We start from the raw sequence: 24,224 nt of genomic DNA, 5'->3' as shown, positions 1-24,224 counted from the left end.
TTCAAATACAGATAAATAGTTTCAATGCGTGCTTTTTCCCACAACTTTTGAAGCCAGTGCAACAATTTAACATAAAACCCGATCTAAAACCATAAACCAATTAGAAATACAAATGTAAATAGTATCGAATATCAACTCAATTAAATAATATTCTAATATTCGCATGCGTTTCACGCCAACACTATATTAGCCAAACCAATAATTTTGGTTTGTTCCTAATTTTTAAGCAACTTCAGTGTTTTTTTTTTTTTAAGTACTCAGAAAATAAATTATTTGCAATTATAAACTACATGAATGGTCATTTGACTTCCGCACCCTCCCCAATTTTTCTTTTCTTCTTTTTTTTCGTCCCACTGACTATGATAATTTTGACAATTTAAACTCGAGGGTGAAGAAAACTAGTGATTATTGTCCCTTAACAATATTAATTTTGTTACTTTCCTACTTATTGGCCTTTGTGAATTATTTTCCTTGTTTGAATTGACTGCACGATACATTCTAACGCTTAAATAGTTAGTAACGATTAATTTTATAAACTTTTTAACGAGAAAATCTGCTGCTTCTGTTTCCAACATATGCTTATTTAAACTTAGAAAAACGGAATTCAAAATTTTTCGCATAACTCTTGTGGTCTTATAAGTAGCATTATATTTTTGTGTTTTACTCCCAAAACTTTTTCACATTCTCGCTCAGTTGTTCTTCACAAATATGCATATTTCAATGGCTGCAATCTTGCAATAAGTTATCATACTTGAATGTGTCCCAAAATTCTTAAATTTTATTAGGTCTATTTTTTGATTTGTTGTAGTTAAGACTGTGTTGCAGTCGTCGCACAGAGTGCACTTGTCGGACAAAAAATCCAGCGTAGTCAGAAACATCATCAATATACTGCGTCATGTTAATTGAGATGATTTCTGAATTTTCCAAATCGTCGTCAAAGGAATCGGAAGAAAAGGTTTTCTTTCAAAGCATTTTTGTTACGCTTCCTATTTAATCGTAGCATTTGAAGGTTGTCAAAATCAGCGCAATTTGAAGAACTGGACTCTTTAATTTCCGTATGAATGAATAATCTTTTTTTCGCACTTCGAAATTATCCGACGATTATTGTTGAATCCCCCCTCACATCCTGATCGCATTAAAAAAAGTTTCAAGGTGATCCTGAGTAAGCTTATAAGTCATTACGCAGTTTAGAACTGGAATTCGGGCACCTACATACTTTTCATATGTTCCCAGCACACTTTTCATAGAAATTAGGAAACCTAAAAATCCAGTTTTTCGCGGACATACTATAACTAATTTTCCATCGCTTGTTTTTAGTGATTTAATATAATGCTCGGCATCTATAGTAAATTGCTTAAAATATTCTTAATTTTGACTCTGCATGGGGACTTTTTTTGCCTTTAGCAGAAAGAAAGATTTCTGTTACTCACTATGTCTTTATTTTTTAATAAAATTCATCAAACCCTCTTTCGCTAGAAAATCTCAGATTCACACATACAGAGATTTCTCACATAAGTATAATGAAAACCTTCAGACAATCCTAGACTTTTAACGACGCTTCGCATTGTTATATCACTGCTGCCCGAGAAGAGGGAGACACGATGTCCCTTGATCACGTGATTCTCGGAAGAATCATGATGACCCCACTTTCTCCGGGCGAAATACGCTGCGCTGTAGGAGAAAGGCCTATCTATCCCTTTTAAAGATCTATGCCCCCCTCCCCAAAAAACGAAACCTGCTAAAAAATTTCACTTGTTCTACTTCTCTTTTACAAAAAATAGGATGCCTCTAAAAGTTCACAAAAACAATGATGATAAAAAAAAAAAAAACTTTCGCAAAAATAGAATGATGCAATACTGTCACAAAAATAGGTAGCGAGAAAAAAATCCTGGATTGGCTCCTGCAAACATACCTTGCACAGAAAACTTTGAAAGATTGTTTCATTAATTTGTCTTAAAGCCATTGGTCATTGTTAAAGTGTATGTGTGGAGTGATTATATTATTATTTTTTTATCATTAAGTTAAGACTGTGTTATCAATATTAACTGGTTTTTAGTGCATCTGATGGAAATATTAAGTTGTGGGATATAAAAAATAACATGTGCATCAAAACATTATCTGAACACACTGATAAAGTTTGGACTTTAGCGTCATCATCAAGTGAAAATTACATTGTTTCTGGTGGTGCTGATTCAAACATTATTATATGGGAGGTAAGTTTTGTTGTTATGGTTATTATTTAACAATCATATTTCATTTTTCTAATGCTTTTAATATTTAGTTTTAAGCAGAATTTATAATATTTTTTCCCTTTTTCATTTAAAGTATCTCATAAATTATGTATTATACACTAATGTATGTGAGTTATTTTGATTTTAAAATGTTCGTTAAACAAATCAAATCAAACTAATTGTTTATTATTGTTAAGTTCAGCATTTTTAATTTGGAAATATTAATGCACTGAAAAAAAGTTGTCAAAATGGACAAAATAGTATTTTGTCCGGGGAGATTTTTTCCATTTTTTTTGCATGTCTTTTCTGGGGTGGAAAAAAAACAAACAACCCTGTGGAGAGCATGCATTATACAGTCATAAAAGAAATTGTGTGACTTGTCTGTAAAGCCTTGTCTAACAAACAAGAAACCGAGATAGAACCTGAGCTAATATGAATTTGCATTGCTTCATACTGGCCATACTACATCATATTGGCATCTTTCTATCCATAAATCATACTGGAATTATCTAAATTAGATAATTTTTGCAAACTTAAGTGTGTAACTACCCAAGAAGGTAAACATTTTAGTTGAGAATAATTTTGTATTAATATTTATTAAATCATATAGTGTTTCTATTTTTGCTTTCACTTGTTTAATTGTTCACTCATTCATTTAATCATTATTAATTCTGGATATGAGAAAAGTTGAAAATGGAAAATCCTTATTTTCCGAACATTCTAGTGATACTTTTCCTTGAGTATTGAGAATAATTAGTTATCGAGTTTTTGTAGTCTCAGAACAATAAAAAATAAAACTTCTCTTCTTAATATGTTTAAAAAAAAGACATTATTTATGTGTTTTGCTTTGTATCTTACAGTGTACAGTTTTTGTATTTACAGTACAAAATTTGTCTTTGGTTTTTTTTTCATTTGATAAATGATAAATGTAGTGTTCACTCTAGGAAAAAAAAAAGGGGTAGGGTGCTGGCCTTTGAAAGGGGCACTTTTTTTAAAAAAAGGGCACTATTTCAACTCAGTGTCCCTCCACTCAAGACAAATGATGCACCACTCAAAAAGTACTGAGCGCTCCCCCCCCCCAAAAAAAAAAATTAAGAGGAGAAATAACACTCAACCACCTTGCAAAAATTCAAAAAGTCTAGTCTGCACCATGACCCCTCCCCCCCTCGATCGCCATCACCACTGACTTTAGTATTAAATATGATTTCATGCAGAAAATGCACTTGTCTTCAGAATAGGGTTAGCTCACCCCCCCCCCCTCTCCCCCCACACACAAATGCGAACGAAGTTAACACATTTTCCATACTTCATAGGAACATTTAGCTAATGCTAAAACTTGACTTTGGGTGTTTTTCAACATTTTTTCAGGCCATAATTTTAACTACCTATAAGAGAAAAAAAAATTCTTGGCATTTCAAAATCTTTGAATTTCAATTTAAGAAAAGTATTTAATATATTACTGATCTCCCCTTCCTCCCAAAGAAACTGCCTAGTAATGTACATAGTGCCATTGAGTATTTTAGTAGACATCACAATTATGATGAGTGTAAATTCTCCTTTTAAACATATTACACTTCAAATAGAATAATTAACTTAAAATAGTGTGTGCAGTGTTTCAAAAATGCAGTGGTAGCAAGTTGCAAAACTGTTTATTTAAGCTCTATTTCCTAGTCTTGGAGTTGTTCAAATTCATAACACAAATGTGCTGGCAGATGTATGCGCTCCTAAATGCAATGCATAAGCAGCTTGGGCCAAGCTAAGATTTTTATTTCAGACAATTTTTGTGAAAATTTAATATATCGGTATTTTAAATTTGATTTTTTCTAAATCAATTGTATAATATTTATAAAAGAAAAAGAAACAGTGCAAGATCATTTTAGTTAGAAAAAAGCACAAGTATGTCAAAAGTATGCTTTTTATTATCTCAATAAGTGTTTTTAATAATCTGTTATATGAATCACACATATACAAAGATAATAAAAATACTTAGCAAAAAGAAAAAAAAGAATAGAATGAATGCCCAGTCAATGCGATATGTTTCCATTTCAAACGATTTTTTAGGGGGGGGGCTGAGGATGGGGGTTAAAAATCTAAGATATTAAAAAAATACCTTTGCATTTAAGCCCAGTAAGCTTTGTTCTTTATTCTTCTTAGGAAACAATCAGAAAGTTAACTTTCCAGAAACAGATGTGAAAAGATTGCTACACAATCACTAGCAATGCACTAAAATTAGCTAAGCCTAATTTCCACCTGCAAATAAAAAACAGACACAAAGGGCTGAAATTTTAGGAAACTGTCCTATTCCCCCTCTCATTGTTGATTCTCAGAAGATCAAGGATGGGAAGGAATGAAACAAAGATAACTCCTTTCCTAAAGGACCCTACTCCTTCCCACAACCTTTCAAAAAACCCCCTCAGTAGAAGGAAGAACATGCCTTTGTTTCCTACTGATAAGCCTGTTTGAATTCTGAGAATCTCATCCCCTCTTTGCCTAGGTATTTGCTTCCCTTTTTGTTTGTGGGGCCGTTTTCAGGGTGAAATTCTGAGAACAAGGATAAGACATGGGCGTTTTTGCAGAGGATCCCTGGACAAAAAAAATTGCCTGGGTATTGCGGCAGGTTGAAAAGATGGTTGAGGCATCTTTTTAAAAACACAGGGTGCAATTTCTTATTTTTGAAAAGGGCAGGGCGCATTTCGCGATCTAAAAGAAGGGCAGGGCGTATTCAGCTGATATGGAAAAGGGCAGGGTGCTTCGCCCTTCAAAAACGGCCTAGCGGGAACACTAGCTAAATAAATGCTTTTATTCTCATTAAAGTCACAAAAGTTGAATTTTACGTACCAACAGTAGTTTATTTTTTGTAAGGATAAATAATAAGAATATATATAATTTATTTATTCAGGATACAACAGAAATTGAAAAAGAAAAAACAGTTGCGCAGTCGGAAGAATTTATCATGCAGTAAGTTATGCTTTTTGTTATTACTTTCCAAGTGCTAATTGAAGAAAGGTTTATAATGTTTGTTGCATTTATGTTTACTCTTTCATAATATTGTATGATGTGTATAGCATATTTTAAGTCAACTTTTCAAAGTTGAGTAATGCATATTGTTAATTTTTAGGGAGCAAAATCTGTTAAATTATGTCAAAGAAGAAAATTGGTCTAAAGCTTTAAGTTATGCGATTACACTAGAAAAACCTCACCTTGCTTATACTATTATTGAAGGTAAGAAAGAATATAACTATTTCTTTCACTTGTTTTTTGTTGGCTCTCAGTGTATTATAAATACAAAATAAATTAGTAAATAATTCTTTTCAAGTTTGACTTTTTATGCTTTTAGAAGATACAAGCTGTAAGGCAGTTTTTTGTTCGAATCTCTCAATTTAAAATATTGCCATGTGAAGGGGAGAAATAAATGTGTTCTATTTTAGATGGAATTGTGTACAGGTTGGAGTCACAAGTTTAATAAAGGATATATTCATACTGAATCCGTAGGGAAAACTTCCTTTCAATCTAATCTATTAAAAGTTGTGGTCATTTGAGTAAGGCTAATGTGTTTAGAGGAAGTTTTACTGAGTTATGATTTTATTTTTTATGCTTTTATTTTTTCCTCTCTTTTTCTGTAAAGATTATGAATATTTTTGTTGTCTTTAACTTGTAGTTCCCATAAATCATTGTCAATCCCACTACAAGTAAGCTAGTATTTTTATCTTATTAAAATATCAGTTATTTTATTGCAGAATCTGTTTTTATTGCAGATATTGATTCATATTAATCATTAAACAATCACAAATTGCTTATTATCCATACTTGACCGAAGTTGATATTGCTCAGTTACTTTTAACATTTATTTAGAGTGAAATTTTCGTCACCATATTTACAAATCGCCTGTGGTTTGATTTTGTTCATATTTTTTTCAAGGCTTAACTCAAGCAGGCTTTTGCACTGAAAATATGTTTTTTTGTGTGTAAAATTATTGTTTTTCAGAAAAAAAACACCTATATAGTTTAACTTTAACAGTAAACCCTCATCTAAATATAAATTTTTCCAGGTTACTAATACCTATGAAAAATAATCATATAAGCTTTGTGCTACAATATGATTAAGGTGAAAAAACAACATAAATAAAGCACAAATATTGGAGAAAAATACAGCATATAGCTATTTCAAGGCTACAATGGAGCCTCTTCATCAGTGCAAAAAGCTCACCAACATAACCAGACGTTGCAAGAGAACTGACAACAACCAAGTGGACACCGGTATTTATACCAAAGAGGGCCAACCAATAAGAATACAGGAATAAGACATCAAACAACCAATCAGCGAACAGCATGTACACTCTGGGCTCAAAGCAGGGGGAGAGACACCAAAGAAACAGGAAAGGCAATTATAGAAATTGCTTCCAAATATCATGAAAAAATGGAGTACTGGAAAAATCATTGACAAGAGAATGAGAATTGTTCCAAATATAGTAAGCTTCCCAGAAATCAAGGTCATAAACCGAAGAACATTTACAAATAATCTTTGCAGATGATTCCCAGAAATCAAGGTCATAAACCGAAGAACATTTACAAATAATCTTTGCAGATGATTCTGGGAAGCTTACTATATTTGGAAAAATTCTCATTCTCTTGTCAATGATTTTTCCAGCACTCCATTTTTTCATGATATTTGGAAACAATTTCTATAATTGCCTTTCCTGTTTCTTCGGTGTCTCGCACTCTTTTTGTCTCCTGGCTCCTGATTGGTTGTCTCTCCCCCTGCTTTGAGCCCAGAGTGTACATGCTGTTCGCTGATTGGTTGTTTGATGTCTTATTCCTGTATTCTTATTGGTTGGCCCTCTTTGGTATAAATGCCAGTGTACACTTGGTTGTTGTCAGTTCTCTCGCAACTTCTGGTTGTGTTGGTGAGCTTTTTGCACTGATGAAGAGGCTCCATTGTAGCCTTGAAATAGCTATATGCTGTATTTTTCTCCAATATTTGTGCTTTATTTATGTTGTTTTTTTACCTTAATCATACTAATACCTATCATTTAAGAGTGGTAATAAATAAAAATACACAACCTTATAGTCTTGAACAATCTTTATGATAAGTGTACTGGTGGATATCGGCCATACAATCTTTTCCTTGATTACCGCATCCTAATCACCATTTCTTTTTTTACGGATATGTCTTGTATTACCTGTTCTGGGAAATTACCAGTCATAATATGATGGGTAAATTTCTTGGCCATTTCTATTCCAATCCATTTGTAGAAACAAGAAACCCCAACGAGTATAGTCCTATCTCAATTTGTGATTGAGAAAAACATAATTTGAAGACTTAAAAATTCACATGATTTATTGTTTTAAGTTATTATTTATGTATTGTTTATTCATATGTTACTGTCTTTTTCTGAGAAAGTTACTCCTAAATTAAATAATGGATGATTCCTGATGTTATGACCTAGAAGTTCAATAGTTTTGACACTTACAATGCAAACAACTTGCAAATCTTTTATGGATTATTAATTGGATGTGATGATATTTCATTAGGAGCAGATAATCTTATATATAGAGATGATTCAGAATTGTTTCGCTTAGTACTTAATGCCGTGTTTATTTGATTTCTTTATTCTCACTTACTCATTAATTCTTCCTCCCTCCCCCCATTTGTTGAAAACATTTGTTACATTGTAATTTTATATGCTAATTCAATTTTTCAATTTTTTCTCTAGAAATTTTGCTTCAAATGAAGGGTGAATGTGCTTTTGAAGAAATTTTTTCAAACATGCGATCTGACCAAAGAGGTATTTACTTTTGTTTACTGAAAAATTCTGTTCAAATCCTAAATAATGTTTTAGGATTAATTTAAAGAAAAAAAAAGGAAAAGAAGCAGTTTATTGTAAATTAATATGAGGTATTTACGTATCAGTTTATATCTATATATATAAAAATGGAGTTTGGTAAATTTGTTCCCTAAGATCTCAGAAACTACCCGGCAGATTTGGCTGAAACTTTCACCGTTTGTTCTGTTTGGTACTGGGAAGGTTTATAGACCAATTCGAAAAAAATCCGATTGATAGTTCCCTTTTTATTCCAATTTTAGTCCCAATTTTCGCATAAATGCCCCAATATGGGGGTGGAAAAACGTGCACATATTAACATTATATGTGCATCGAAAGCGCCAATTTTTCTGCTGAAGATAGCATCTGTTCGAAGTTTCTAAGTTGTATAAAAAACGAGTTATGAGCTTTTTTGTTCCCGGTTCGAAGGCTTTCATCAACCCAAGTCATTATTTAGTGTGTCATCTCAACTCCCAAGAATTGTTGTATTGTTGAATATTTTTGCGTTTCGTCTGACTTTTTGAGGCTTTTCTCAAATCAAATCTTAAAGTAACGTTTTTCCACAAGATTAGCTAAAAATAAATGGATTTGGCTGATCATTTTACTTTTAAACGGAACTTATGTAATTAATAGTTTATTATTATTATTATAGTGGACACTTGCTCACTATATTCAACTAACCAGCAGAAATATCGCCAGAACTTTTTCAGAAAGATTTCAGTAGCTGACACATTTGGCAGTTTTTTCCACTGTCGCTGTTTTTGAGTCCAAAGACTGCGTAATTCGCAACTCCAACGAACTATAGGGGGCACTGTAGCCACTTTCTAATGGCGGACGAAAAGGTAAAACAAACGCACGTGGTAACGAAGAAAATGCTAATAAGCCTGTAAATTTTGTTCGTATGCATGATTTTTTCGCTTTATTCTTTTTAAATTAATTTTCAAAGTATTGTTGATTTTCTGGCTCGTGTAAGAAATGAAAATTCAAGAAGCATTACTAAACGTCAAATATTATTGCAAACTTCGTAGTTCTAAGCAGCCATTTCCACGATGTTGAATTCGATATTTATCGATTCTTGGTAAAACTAAATAATAATTGTGGCCTAACGAGAATAACAGTTAATGCTAGAAAATTTATTATGACATTACGAATTAATATCAAAAAAAGATGATACTTCTTCGCCTTGCTTGGCTAGCGCTTATTGTTTTGCATTTGTAGCTGAGTTATTTCTCTCAAATTCCCGAATCGGTTAATTTAAAAATTTTCTGTTTCGATGTTTCTAATTTCTGAGTTATGATTTAATTATGTCATGCTATGCAAATCATCAACAAATTCTCACGGAAATATGGTGGTAGTTTTCTTTTCAGTTGATCTACTATTATTTCTTTTTACTTATCGAATTCTGTTAATCTTTCTACCATTTTATTCCACTCATGAAAAAAATTAAAAATGGTTGAATGGTAAACATGCGGAATCTCGCCAAGGGTTACTTTGCTCGCACAATACTAAAACTATAACCCTAAACAAATTTGGCGAAACCTTTCAGCTGAGAATAAAAGCAATAAAATAAATTCTTTTTCGGTTAAACATTTTTCATTTTGTTCTACGATAATATATTCAAGAAAATATTTTGCATACTGTCAATTCCAACTAAATGCTGCTGCAAAATATGGTTAGTTAAATTAATTTAAGCTTAAAAAAAAAACCCCTATATTCTTACAAATTCACACAAAACAATAAAAATTTTTACCTGGTATAACGTTATCCAAGTTTGTTAATCCAGAGTTTTCGTGTGTTAACGCTTTTACCATTTCTCAATCAATTCACGTTTTAGAAGGAAATAAGGAAAACTAACATTATTTTAAGCTCGAGAATACTACTAAGGGACGAAACAATTTCTGTAGCTGAAAGCAATCTAAGACACATCGATTGCGTTAATAAATACTCAGAACAAACTGCCTGTGTTTACATCAACAGATACACGTGGAACACAATGTGGCAATGTTTTAGTTTTTTCGGCAGTTTTGTAAATCACCGCAAGGTAGCGTATTCGATCGCTGGAGTTGCGAATGATGTTTCTCAGCTTTCACCATATAAACAAAATATCGCCAATCAAAGATACTTAAAAAAAAAAAAATACTGTAAAATGATTCAACAACTAAATTAGGCAAATCCATAAACCGCACAAAAACTTCCATTAATTTTTCTTTTTGCACGATTTCAAACAATCGCCAAATTTTACTACTTTGGAAACATTTCGGATGAAAACGTTTAGCGCCATTTTATTTTGACCAAAAGTATCTCAGCATCTGGCAACAATATTTCTATAATAAAAATTAGTAAGAAGGGGGAGTATTATCGAAAGTGTCCCAAAATGATTCTCCAAATTTGGTAAGATTTTAAACCGCACCAAGTGTCCACAAAAATTGAAATTTCCCTAAATAACTAAAGCAAGTGTAAGGGTAACACGGGCGGCTACATTTTTTAAAACAGTTCGTACATCAACAGCCATACAGAGAAGGTTTTAGATTTAAAAAAAAGTACTAACAGATAAATCTTTTTAAACATGTAAAGTTTAATTTCATATTTCGGAAAATCTTCAATTTTGTATATGCCTAAATGTCGTGCTTTCGTTTCTAATTGAATGCTATTTTGTTCTATATACTTATTGCTATTTTAGTTTAATGAGTAAGGAAGAAGCTCGATTTTTAATCACGTCAAAAAGGTTTGTTTTAAATTCTTTCGCTTAAAACAGAAACCAAGGGCAAGTAACGATTGTTTCTCATAATTATTACTGACCCAGGCAACACTGGGTATTTTTGCTAGTCTATATATATAAAAATGGACTTTGGTAAATTTGTTCCCTAAGATCTCAGAAACTACCCGGCAGATTTGGCTGAAAATTTCACCGTTTGTTCTTTTTGGTACTGGGGAGGTTTGTAGACCACTTCGATAAAAATCCGATTGATAGTTCCTTTTTTATTCTAATTTGTCCAAATTTTCGCATAAATGCCCCAATATGACAATTAAAAAATACGTGCACGTATTAAAATTATGTGTCCATCGAAAGCGCTTATTTTTCTGCTGAAGTTGGCATCTGTTAGAAAGTTCTAAGTTGTATGAAAAACGAGTTATGGGCTTTTTTTGTTCCATGTTCGAAGGCTTTCCTCAATACAATTTATTTTTTAGTGTATCATCTCAACTCCCAGTTCAAAGCTAGAATTGTTGAATATTTTTGTGTTTCGTCTGACTGTTGGAGGCTTTTCTCAAGTCAAATCTTAAAGTAGCGTTTTTTCCCCAAGATTGGCTAATAATAACTAGATTTGGCTGATTATTTTTCATTTAAACGGAACTTCAATTGTAATTACTGGGTTTTTTTTATAATTATTTGTGCTGATTGGACACTTAATCATTATCCAATCTAACAGCAGAAACCTCGCAAAAATTTATGTTAAAAGATTTCAGTAGCGGATGCATTTGGCAGTTTTTTCAACTGTCGCGGTTTTTGAAGCCGAAGACTATGTAATAATGTTTGTCAGCTTTCAGAATGTAAACAAAATATCGCCAATCAAAAAATCTTTAAAAACTTTTTTTACTGTAAAATAATCCAGCAACTAAATTAGGCAAATCCATAAACAGCACAAAAACTTCCATTAATGTGACTTTGTGCACAAATTCAAACCAACGCCAAATTTTACTACTTATTTTGGAAACATTACGGATAAAATTGTTTAGCGCCATTTTATGGTGACCAAAAGTATTTTAGCATATGGCGACAATATCTCTTTAACAAAAATTAGTAACATACCGTTTTACAAAGTAAGGAGGGGGAGCATTATCCAAGGTATCCCCAAACGATTTCCGCAAATTCGGTAATATTTTAAATCGCACCAAGAACCCACAATAATTCAAATTTTCCAAAATAACTGAAGCAAGTTTAAGGGGATCAAGGGCGCGCGGCTACATTTTTTTAAACAGTTCGTTCTTCAATAGACATACAGAGAAGGTAAGACTCAATGTAAAAAAAAAAAAAGTATTAACTGATAAATCTTTTTAAACATGTGAAGTTTAATTTCATATTTCGGAAATTCTTCACATTTGTAAACGCTTAAATTTTGAGTTTTCGTTTCTAAATGAATACTATTTTGCTTTTTTTACTTACTGCTACTTTAGTTTTATGAGTAAGGAAGAAGCTAGATTTTAAATCACGTCAAAAAGGTGTTTTAAGTTCTTTCACTTAAAACAGAAAACAAATGCAAGTAACGATTGTTTCTCATAATTATTGCTAACCCAGGCAACGCCGGGTATTTTTGCTAGTATTATAATATTTTAAAAAATCATTTTAGCAACACTATTTTCTACCAAAACATATCAATGAAAAAAAAAAAAAAAAAGATTGATATCATTTTTACAAAAATCAATAAATAAAAAAAAGTAAGTGGCGTAATGGAAGAATGTAACATCCTAGTATTAATACTCTATTAGAATACGTTTCTAAGATCATATGGATACTGTTTCATTTCTATATAAATATTGCTTCAAACAGGAAGCTGTGTTTTTTTTTTCTTAGTACTTCAAAGCATGTTTTTTTTTTATTCTTCTGGGGTACGTTGGTAGGTTTGTTTTTAAGATTCTGTATTCTTGCACAGGGTAGTTATATACAATCAGTTTTCGATAACTGGAATCTAAAAGGACCGACAAAAACTTTTAACTTATCGGAAGTTCGACTTACCACTAGTTTCGGTCTTCGACATTTTAATATTAAAAACCTTGGAATATTTTAATTAAAATGTACATATAACAGACAAAATTACAGAACTTAAATATTTGTAAGCACAATATGCACAGTTTCTCCGTGAAGAGTTCTGAAGACGATGTGTCTGGTCTTGAACTTCTCCGGCCATCCAGCATTGGCGTGGAAATTTTCTATGTTCAGTAATGTAGCAAAATTCGTTGCTTTCTCAAACAGCAAATATCTACTTATAAGAATGGCATGGTTTCGAATTCAATACTACTGGAACTACTTGAATAGAGATGATTCTACTTCAGGAAAGGTGGACATCTTCATTTGATTCAAATTCGGATTCATGGATTCATACCGCTTTTGAAGTTTCTCTTTTAATATCGTTGACAGAGTCATGGTTCCCACACTTCCGTCCAAGGGACGGAATTCTGTCTTTTCAAAAATTTTGGCCATCGGATTTTTTTTTCCCATGTTCAAAATGATTTTTATAAATGAAACAAGTCTTTACTTTTGAATCTCTCACTCTCAAAAAAGGTCTTATTCTTCTGAGGACAAGAAACTTGCCCATCTGCTAAAGTTAAAAAGATAAGCTGTTTTTTTTTCCAAAAAATTATTAGATAAGTCACTCAATCTATTGATTTCAACCATTCTTATCTTAATTTGGAAAATCTTGTTAAAGTTTTTATCACAATGCATCTTATATAGCCAAGAATTTCATACCTAAATTTTTTTAATTACTATTTTTTTGTATGAAATATGAACTATTTATGTAACATGAACTATAAAATCTGAAGCTTTTTTTCTGCAGTAGCAAATAGTAAGTTTTTTTAATTGTATTTTATTATTAAGTTTTTTTTCTGCTTTTACCTCCTAAAAATCTTGCACAGTGATATGTTATTTTTTTATTTAGGTTTTAATTTTTACGTAATCTTACAATTTGGTTTTACTAGATAGTTACAGCATCAAAAATTAGCATTATATATGTCTAAAACATCAAACAAATTAAGCGTTAACATTTTGGTGTCGCGAAATGGAGCCACGCGCTTTTCAGTCCTGGCCAATTTTTAGAGTGGCACCCATGGACAGAGTATTTGGAGCCATATAATAGCAGTTTTATTAATCATTCATTTCCTATGGCAGGGCTGTCCAACTGGGGGCCCACCAATTAATAATTCAGCATATTTCGTTTTTCGACATTTTATGGTATCAAGAAGCATCCAAGACTACTATTCTTGGTCAAGCTGGGGTCCCCGAAATTTTCTCTTGATCGCTCTTTTAATCCTTTCATTGTATTGGGAGAAAAAAGGTACAGGACATCTACAGGTCAAGGTCAAGCAGTCCTACCCTGCACACTGGTGTTCAAACAAATTCCAAGAAATAGTATTGCCTTGCATTGGCAGAAGGAGACAGGGAGGGCAGGAGAAACATTTCAGATAAGCAAAAGCTGCCTGCAATTGGTTAAAAATAGACCCCTTCACTGACTCTACGGCCTTTGTTGATTTCGAGAAAGAAAGAGCTTGCTCTCATCAATCCCCGCTCTTTTCCAAGTTTTCCCATTGAAATGTAAGCAAATTGTTTTATAATCCTTCTGTTTCATTGTTTTATAATTAATAATTCAACTATTAATTGTTATTGTATAAGGGGTAAGAGGTTATTGTTCAACTTTTTCAAACTGTGGCCCGCCAGGTGATCAGTGACCGGAATTCTGGCACGTGGGCTCTTTGCAGTTGGACAGCCCTGTCCTATGGTATGGCCACTGTGGTAGCAACATTTTTCACCTTGTGACTCTTCGCCATGGGGATTTCTTAATGGTGTTGTGTATCTAGGACATGCTCTCGATATCTCAACTTTGAAAACTCGAATAACATTACATGTAGGAGAAATTAATCCCCCCCCCCTGCCCCGTATGTGTGGAAAATAATGTGCATTGTATGTAGTACACGGAAAGTACCTTGATGTTGGTCATATTGAACCTCGTTTGTTAGTAAAAATCATATTTTGTGAATAAAATTGATGCATATTTTATCAGTTAGCAATTAATCCTTAAATATTCACAGGAATACTTTTTCAATGTAAAAATTTCCCCTGCTGTCAATTTTCGGGACTATTTTTTTTATTTTGGAAATCGAAATCCCTACTTGTACGCCCATGAAATTTTGCAATGTTTTGTCCAATACTTCACTTGCTAGAAAGTTCTGAACATCTCAGGATATTTTATAACCACCCTGTATATATGTCACATACACTCTGGTTAAATATAGACTTCAAATTGTAGGGTTGTAGTAAAATCTTATGCATATATTTTCAATCCAAAAGAAAAAAAAAGTTTTAATGATTAAATCTTATTTCAATCATTTTTTTAATAAAATCTTTGTGTATTTTTTTAGGTCTGTAATATTACAAATCTTACTTTCAGTATTCAGTGGATGCATATTACACCTTAATATATGATTATTTTTTGAAATGTCTTTTTTTTGCTTAATTTAAATTTTTATATTATCTTTGTCTAATTATGTAAGACAGTTAACATGGTTTCCAAAAAGTGCTTTTATTTTTCTAGTTTAGAGCTATATTTTGAAAGGGAAGAACATACAGTGCTGATCCCTTTGCGCAAGTTAATATCAAGGAATATCTTTTCATTTAAAATATCAGCAATGTTTATCAAAAAAAAAAAAAAAAAGAGTTATAAAAGTTTGTAGAAGATACATAAAATGAAAATTAGTAAAAATTTACCAATAAATTATGTTTTGTCACAAATATTTCATCTATCTATGATTTCTTTAGTATTTATTAGTAATTTGGCAACAATTGTCTTTAGTAAAATTGAAGTAGTTTAGTTGCTAAGAAGGTAGGTTAATTACAAAAAGGAGTGATGCTTTTTAGTTTCTTGAAAAAGAAAAGGTGAAGGAATCTTGTGTGTTTATTAATTAAACATTGTCTGAAAATATTGCAAACATTAATTTCTTTTTATAAAATAATACTAAGTGCTAAATTTTATAACTTATATTCTGAATGTATTATTTTTAGAAACCCTGCTAAAATTTTCTTCTGAATGGATAACTAATGCAAAATATTGCTATGCTGCTGTGTTGATACTTAATCTTTTCTTCCGACTGCATGATTTCCAAGAACTATCAAACTTGTCAAACATTTCATTTCAGATTAGAGATTTTCTTCCATATTTAGGTAATTCATTTCTACTTTTATTTCATACTTAGTTTTTTATATTGTTCAGCCACATTTATTCAAGGTTTTATTTTGCAAATATTTTAATTGTTTGTTATCTATTTTTGTTAACTTTTATCCATGGCATATGAACAGTGAAACATTGTTAAGTCAAACTTCAAAGAATAAAAATCTTTAGTAAGCCAAAGCTATTATTTCGTACCGTCCAATTGAATAATGGAGAATGTATGTTATTATTTTCAATAAGCCAAATTTTATTTATTTATTTATTTGTTACTGTAGCTTTATAAATAGACGTAGCTTTTTTCTTTTGCAAATGATGAAAATGTGTTCTCAAAATAAAATCCGTTTTTTTTTTTTTAACCAGAAATGTTTGTGTCTTAAGAATGGAGCTCTTTAGAAAAGACGCAAAGCTTGTATGCGTTGTCCTTTTCTGCCACCTGTTTCAAGCAAAACAAATACATTTGGTTCTCCAAAGGACTTTTTGTTCCTAATGATTATCTGATTGATGAATGCTGAGCACACAACTTCACAGTCCGTTGCAGAACATTTGAAAATTAGTCATGTTTTTTGAAAAAATAAATATATATAGAAATATATAAGTAGTAGATTATAAAAATCGTCTCAAATCATGATATTGAAAGAGAAGATTTGCAGAACTGAACATTAGTGGGAACCTCGCTCCCCCCCCCCCATTTCAGGTGCAATCCCTTAATTTAGACTTTCAAAAAGTGCCAGCTCCCCTTTATAATTAAAAAAAATCAAGAATTTATTGTAAATTAAAATGTTTTTTAAAAATCCCGATACTGAGAGCCAACCTTCATATTAAAATGAATCTCAGTGGTCAGAACAGATATAAAATTTAAGTACTTTTTTTTTTAGGATAACATGAGAAAAGAAAGATAGTTAAAACTACTAAGTTTTGCTAATCACAAAATCAAGAGGGAAAATTTTAAAGCCTTGCTTATTAAAATCAAGTGCAAGTATTTTATTTAACAGATGAATATTTTTAATCATTGAGCTTTCTCTCCATATCTGGCAACAACGAAATAAAATAGTTATCAATCACGTGGATGAAGAATTGTAATCTTTGTCTAATTTCTTTCGCAACTTCAGAAATTGGTATGCATATGTGATTGATGATGAAATTATATTTTTATCAACAATCTACATCTTTAAAAATTAAAAATAAAAGAAAAGAAATGCTTTGTAGGTTTATTTAATTCTAAAGAAAATTTCTTTTGGTGTAAACATTTACTGAAAAGTTTTCTTTCTTTTTAACAGACAGGCATTACAAGAGATTACTGAAACGATGTCAGGACATGCAAATCATTAATTTTTTACACAAGCAAATGACAGGGTAAGTTAAAAATTTCATTAATATTAATGCAACACATTTTTTAAATTAGCTTGTCAATGGTTGTATTATATTGAATCGATTTTAAAACGTACACAAAATATATTTTCTTTTTATCAGATTGATTCATGGGTGATTAAAATGAAAATTTAGGTTGAAATTTGAATGGAAGTTTTTGGTGCATACTGTAATTTTAAGAAATGTAGTTAAATAAACGTTAATCGACTAATTAAATAGCATGGGGACTTCAGTGCCAGAACTCAACGGTATTGCTTTTCTGGGGGAAAAATTCCTTTTTCATTAAATTGATCATGACCAAGCATTTGGTTGGCATTCTGGTACTGGAAAATTTAAAAATTCATCCCAGGGTTACCGCTACAATAATTTTTTGAAAAATGCAAAACCACTATGTTTATTGTTAATACAAAAATGAAGCAAATTTAATTATTATTTTTTCCTGAAAAAAAAAAATCTGAGAGAGGAAACAAACATGACGATAATTAACTTAATTTCATTATATATCTTAACAAAGATGCTTAAATTGCTATTAAATGCAATAATACTTACTTGTAACAAGCATTATGTTCTCTCAATTAATGCATTGTTGAGCTGTACCATTGTTGAGCAAATATTTAATCTTGGTAAGAGTGACACAATTTCCCTAATACCTTAGTTGCTTTATTGTATGCAATTAAAAAAGTTTAGTAAAAGCAAAAGTTTTGGTTAAATCTTTCTTTAGTAATTAAAACAGATATGTTGCCCAATTTCAAAGAAGTAATGTGAGGCCAATTTCAGCCCCCCCCCCTCCTTGATATAGCTCTTAATGTTATAGCTGAAACAAAACATTGCAAACAAAATTGTGTTCGTGAATATTAATTTTCAAAAATGATTGAAACAATGCTATTTAAAAAATAAAACTATATTTACCCGTGCAAAAAATATAAAAGTATCTAAACATCCATACATTTTAAACTCAAAACGGATTACATTTTGTGATACTTAAAATGATGATACACCACATAATCTTCTCAGTTCTTCATATGTTACCCAGAAAGTTATTGACCAAGGTGCCTAAAAGAATAAATTAGTCATGTTATGACAGAGAAATCACTTATGTGTGGAGCCGTTCAAACATTTACACTGTCATAAAATTTAGGAAAACCAACTATTTAGAGAAAATGAATTGATTCCAACTGACCTAAATTCCAATTACTTGATTATCTAGAAAAATGTAGGCTATGTGAGTAATTCCATGTCAAGTGACCTAGTGTTCGCTGCTCGACCATCCCCATTTTAGATGAAATTTTATAGAGGTGTAAAGATAAAGGCTTTGCGTGTGTGTGAAACTAACCTGTGCAAATTTTCAGCTGCCCAGATCCAAACCGTGAGAATCTAGTATCTCCCTAAAAAGTGATCCAAAATGACAAATTAGTTTTTTGTGTCAAATTGCCATGTTGAGGTTAATTTTGTAGAAACTTTTATCACACTGGAAGCCTTGAACTTTTGGGAGCTTAAAGTACTGTTGATATATTCATATATTTTTGTCAGTTTGAGCTTATTAGATTCATGAAACAGTGCAGTGGGGAAATTTTTTTCCTGGATTTTAGAATGTCATAAATTCTGCATAAAAATGTTTCAAAAGCACATACTTTGTAATTGTGTTGTCAATATACATGTTTTTAATGGGTTAAGTAGCAGAGCGGAAAATTGATTTTCTAAAATATGTTGTCATCCAAAGTGGCTAGCCAAATCTTTCAAAGTAAAAATAGCCTATTTTCAAAGTGCTGTAGCTCAAATTTGCTATCTTGCATCTTCTTTTTGTTAATACCATTACAAAGAACAATTTTTTTTCCTTAAAAATAAGTTTTTTTTTCCAGTGGTATTCTTACAGATAATGATGAAAAAATGAGTGAAATTCTGCCAGTCATAACAAACTGCCATGTTTAAGTTAAGGTTGCTGAAAATTTTATTGTGTTGGAAGCTTAAAAATTTAGGAGCTTAAAGTACGGTTGTCAATACCTTCTAGTTTTTTTGTGAGTTAGAGTTCATAAACTTTCGTGTAGCACACATGCAAAGACCTGACAAATTGCAGTAAAGAATTTTTTTTTTTTTCATGTGTGTGTGTATGCCCAAAAGTTTATGAACTCAAACTTAGAAAAATACTAGAACCAAAACACTTTAACTCCTAAAATTTCAGGCTTCCTGTATGATAACATTTTCAGCAACTTTAGCTTAAACATGGAAATTTGTTACAAAAGACTGAATTTTGCTCATTTTTTCATTCTTATCTGAAAGAACATCAAAAAAAAAAAAAAAAAAAAAACTTATTTTGATAGGAAAAAATCTGTTCTTTCTAGTGATATTACTGAAAAAAAGATGTAAGGTGACCACTAGTGCAGCCAGAAATACCTTCTGGAGGGCGTTTTTGATGAAAAATATCTCACATAGGAGTTTTTTTGAATCAAAGCTATCTAATGGAGGGATTTTTTTTTTTTTTTTTTGATGAAAAATACCTTCTGAAGGGGACTTTGTGATAAAAACTGCCCTTTTATGTGTATAAATTACTGCATTAGAATTTGCATTTATGTTAAAACCAATGGCTCTGGGGGGTGTTTTCAACCCCCTTCCCTTCGCTGCACCCCTGAAGGTGACAAACTTGACCTACAGCAGTTTGAAAATGAGTTATTTTTCACTAGAAAGATTTTAGTAGCCACTTTTGTTGACAATATCTTTTAGAAAGTAGACATTTGAACTCTGCAACTGTAACCCATTAAAAACATGTATTTTGACAATAGAATCATGAAATATGAGCCTTTAAATTATTTTTGTTCCACTTTTATGACATTCTAAAATGCAGGAAAAAAATTTCCCCACTGCGCTTTTTCACGAGTTTATATGCATGCGACACAAAAACTAATAAGCTCAAACTCACAAAAATCCTTGAATGTATTAACAGCCAAATGTACTTTAAGCTCCCAAAATTTCAGGCTCATGATAAAATTTTCTGGAAACTTTGCCTAAACACGGGGATTTGGCACAAAAAGCTGATCTGCCATTTTGGATCACTTTTTATGGGAGATCCTTTATCCTCAGGATTTTGATCTCGGGATTTGAAAAATTTGCATTGGTTAGCAAGGCACACCTCTATAAAATTTCATCCAATTTGGAGATGGTCGAGAGGGGACAATTTGAAAAATTAGGTCAGTTGACGTGGAAAGACTTATGTTTAAATTTTACACCTAGACATACATATCATAGTATATGGTTTGGCTACTAGTTTTTCCTTTTTTATGAAGTCAAATTATTGAACATGTGAAGTATTATGGCAAAACTGCATATTCACATGGCAATTTATTGCTCTTTCATGAATTTTTTAAAGGTGTCAAAGGCTTTTCAAGCACCCTATAATTTATTCTGTAAAGATTGAAACTAATAAATTAAAATTTTTGTTCTCAAAGCTCATGACCTGAGAGGATTTTGAGACTAAAACTTAATGATCATTTATCAACTTGTGGTCTAAACTAGTTCCTGTGGTGAAATCACTTTTATGTGTGTTGTGGGGATTGCAATCTTTTATTTGACCTAGTGTGGTTTGTAATCTGAAGCCACCAGATGTGTTAAGTAATATAGTTTTACCACAACTTGCTGCCTAACAGTAAGGCAATCAGGCAATGAGAAGCAAAGATACATAATTGTAGGTAAGCTTTCATTGTTTAGCAGTAAGTTACCGCCCCTTAGCCAGAGCTAAGGCAGCAGAACTAGATTCAATATACCAGACAACCTGTTTCTCACTGCAGTTTCATTCTTACTGGAAGTCTTGAGTCTGGAATAGTGAATAACCGAGCTGGAGCAGATGTCAGCTCAGTGAAGCTGAGAGTGTCAACAAACTGGTAGATAAAGTAAATTTATCCTCACTAGCAAGTGTCTGCAGTATGGTGCCGTTAAACTAGTGAATTGAAGGAAAAGCTTTGGTAATTAGCAGTAAGTTACTGCCCCTAAGCCAGGGTTAAGGTAGAACTACATGCAATTTACCCTAGTTTTGCCTTCAATTCATGAGTTGAACTGCACCACGCTGTGGACACTCGCTGGTGAGATAAATTTACTTTATCTGCCAGTTTGTTGGCACTCTCAGCTTCAATGAGATGACATCTGCCTCCAGGGGGCTTATTACCAGCTCTTCGGAAGGGAGTGAGATCGGGAAAAACAGGCAATTTCCCGACGTGTGCACTGTTGGCTTATTACGAGCTGTACGGAATCGGGGAAAAAAGAACCCGTTTTCGGGTTTTTTACTCATTCGCTTGAGAGGTGGTGAGATCGTGGTGAGATACAGTGAGATGGAACTTTTTCAATATGGCGGACATGTTAGTGTTAGCACGATTTTTGTATTTTCCATTGTAATTAATTAAAAATGTTTTTCATCAAACTGGAGAGTTACGTGTTGAACCCTTTAAAAAAGCAACTTTTTTATACACATAAAATGAATTACAGCGCTCTGAAAATAGTTTATAGAACTAACATTATTAACGTAACTAAACCAATGGATTCCCCAGGTCGAACTACATACATTTTTGCTTTTTATGTTACCCTACTTCTCCGTAAAAGTAACTTAAAGATAAAAAAAGAAAGAAAGAAAAAGATTTGAAACATTTAAAACTCTTGAACTAAAACAACTGATTCCTGTAGCCAAAAATCAACAACGTTATTCGAATATATATGCTCTCAGTTTTAAGCTTCAAGAAGACATAAAAACATAACAATAAAAATGGAAATAACTTTCTACATTTACTTAATATCAATTGACGTGCAAATTGAATGATTTAGTAAATTTAAACAGCTCATTTAATGTGTACACAGCCTGGATAGCTGGAGCAGCATAGGATTCAAAGGGTTTAGACTGTATTTAGGCGTCAGCCTTGTACTCTCGTGTGGCGCGGTTGTACACGCACGCACATTGCACTAGCGAGATCGTCGGTTCGAATCCCACCGTCAGCATGTTTTTAAAATCTCGAGCATTTTTTTTTCTTTTTATCAACAATCAGATCATAAAATATTTTCTTCTGAATAGAGAATTTGTTTTTTTAATGCGATTTGTTCACAAATAGGTAATCTTTGAAAATAATTATAAATTTTGCACTAAATTTCATTTTTAACCTAAAGATTTTTAACTAGATGAGGAAAGATGTTGGTGCAATTCGGTTCTGTGATTTTCTTCTTCATACGATATTAAAAACAAATGTGCTTGAATTATATAACGCCTAACAGAGAGCACAAACATGATATCAACCAAAACATGCTTCTTTTTCCGTCTTCTTTTCGTTTCTTTCCTTTTTTTCCTTTCTTTTTTTCTTTTTCGTTTTTGAAAAATTGATTTTGTTTTAAGAAAACTACTTCAACTAGAAGGATGCTTCTCTCCTTACCGAATGGAAAACAAAGGAATAAATAAATAACTTGAATTAGTCTTGATTTAGAGACAGTCAAATTGTATTTTTCGTAATCAAATTTGAAATAGGATAGGAATACAAAAATAAAAATAAAATAAAAACCTTTCGAAGCATAATAAAAATACGCACAAATGTTTTTGTCTATAAAATAAAAGTAATTAATAACGCATAACATTTCTAAAGTAAATAAAATAACTTTCATTAGAATAAGGACAACAACCATCGAAAAACAAATAAGAAAATAACGTTTGCAAAAGGCAAAAATTATAGAAGTCTTTTTACATGAGAAATACTCACAAATGATTTCATTTAAACTCTTTAAACTGTGTACATCAACAAAATGCTCGAAATAATGTTGGCAGAAAAAAAAATAAAAACAAAAATATGCGAAAAAATTTATCGTGTCAAAAAATTAAATAAATAAAACGAATAAAAGAATTTATAAGCTACGAAAAGATTTATCGCCTGCAAAAAAAAAAAAAGGTTAAATTAATGAATGGGGTCCCGAAATTAGCTATTACGTTCAGCAACACGACGGACCGATGGTTGATTTTCGCAATGACATTAAATCACCGTGACTAGCTATCTGCCAGTCAAAAGGACAATAATTTGAAAACATTAAGCCCTAGCAAAAAAAAAATCAGCAAGCAATCTTGATGTTTCAAAAAGAACAAAAAAAAAAAAAAAAAAAAACTGTATGCAAGAGGGGAGGGAAAATTCATCAAAATTACTGGCTATTCCATCAAGCAGAAACAGAATACTGCAAAAGATATTACATTTTAGTGTAGATATCAATGTGGTTTCGACATTTTTTTAAAACTATTGTACGCTAAATTTAAAATGAAATGAATTTAAAGTCTTGTTCATTGAATTACGAAACAAAGCCGTAACTTTCGCATGAAGTAAATTAAATCATGATAGATATTTTACTAAGTAAATCCCCATACATTAATGCTATTTTATAAGCATATATCCTAAGTTCATTTTTAATCATACTTATATCTGGGAATGCAAGTTGAATAATACAGGAAGGTTATTTACTGAAGATCTGTGATGCGACTCAAAAATGCGATGCTTCCTTTTTTTTTCTTTTTGTTTAATTTTTTGGCTTTGTAAAAATTTTTTCGGACATGGAGCTCACAAGATTAAGCTCTACACTCTAGTTTTAGGTCGCAAAATAAGTGAAAAAATTGTAAAACGAACCCCTAGACAAAAAATATGGATTTTGACGATTTTTGAAATATTTTAGGGGAAATACACTTTGAGTTTCTTGACTTAGTCTAAATCTTCATACTTTGGAACTTTGCACCTCTCTAGACCTTCAGAAGAGTATCAATGGCTAATTTTATGCTTCCTTTCCCTCTAAATAAAAATAATGGCTATTAAACTGTCGAAACGGAAAAAATGGGAGGGGGGGGGGGGCACTATTTCTTTAAAAAATGGA

The 24,224-nt window shown here is 31.7% G+C and overlaps 2 protein-coding genes across 3 annotated transcripts in view; one reads left to right on the top strand and one right to left on the bottom strand.

The window, feature by feature from the left end:
* Positions 1-24,224, top strand: part of LOC129217528 (transducin beta-like protein 3) — an 81,660-nt gene that overhangs the window by 53,459 nt on the left and 3,977 nt on the right. Inside the window, exons 16-21 of the mRNA XM_054851843.1 lie at positions 2,057-2,213; positions 5,131-5,189; positions 5,350-5,453; positions 7,945-8,016; positions 15,824-15,982; positions 17,267-17,342. Coding sequence (XP_054707818.1) covers positions 2,057-2,213; positions 5,131-5,189; positions 5,350-5,453; positions 7,945-8,016; positions 15,824-15,982; positions 17,267-17,342 — 627 coding nt within the window. The remainder of the gene's footprint in view (positions 1-2,056; positions 2,214-5,130; positions 5,190-5,349; positions 5,454-7,944; positions 8,017-15,823; positions 15,983-17,266; positions 17,343-24,224) is intronic.
* LOC129217529 (mitochondrial uncoupling protein 4-like) overlaps positions 18,240-24,224 on the bottom strand; it is a 47,949-nt gene continuing 41,964 nt past the window's right edge. For both annotated transcript variants that reach the window (XM_054851845.1, XM_054851844.1), the window contains exon 11: positions 18,240-18,410. In XM_054851845.1, the coding sequence (XP_054707820.1) occupies positions 18,339-18,410 (72 nt within the window). In that variant the 3' untranslated portion in view covers positions 18,240-18,338. The remainder of the gene's footprint in view (positions 18,411-24,224) is intronic.

The sequence above is a fragment of the Uloborus diversus genome, chromosome 2, assembly GCF_026930045.1.
Source record: "Uloborus diversus isolate 005 chromosome 2, Udiv.v.3.1, whole genome shotgun sequence".
Classification (NCBI taxonomy): domain Eukaryota; kingdom Metazoa; phylum Arthropoda; class Arachnida; order Araneae; family Uloboridae; genus Uloborus; species Uloborus diversus.
Note: the sequence above shows the minus strand (reverse complement) of the source record. Positions and strands in the feature narration are given on the sequence as shown.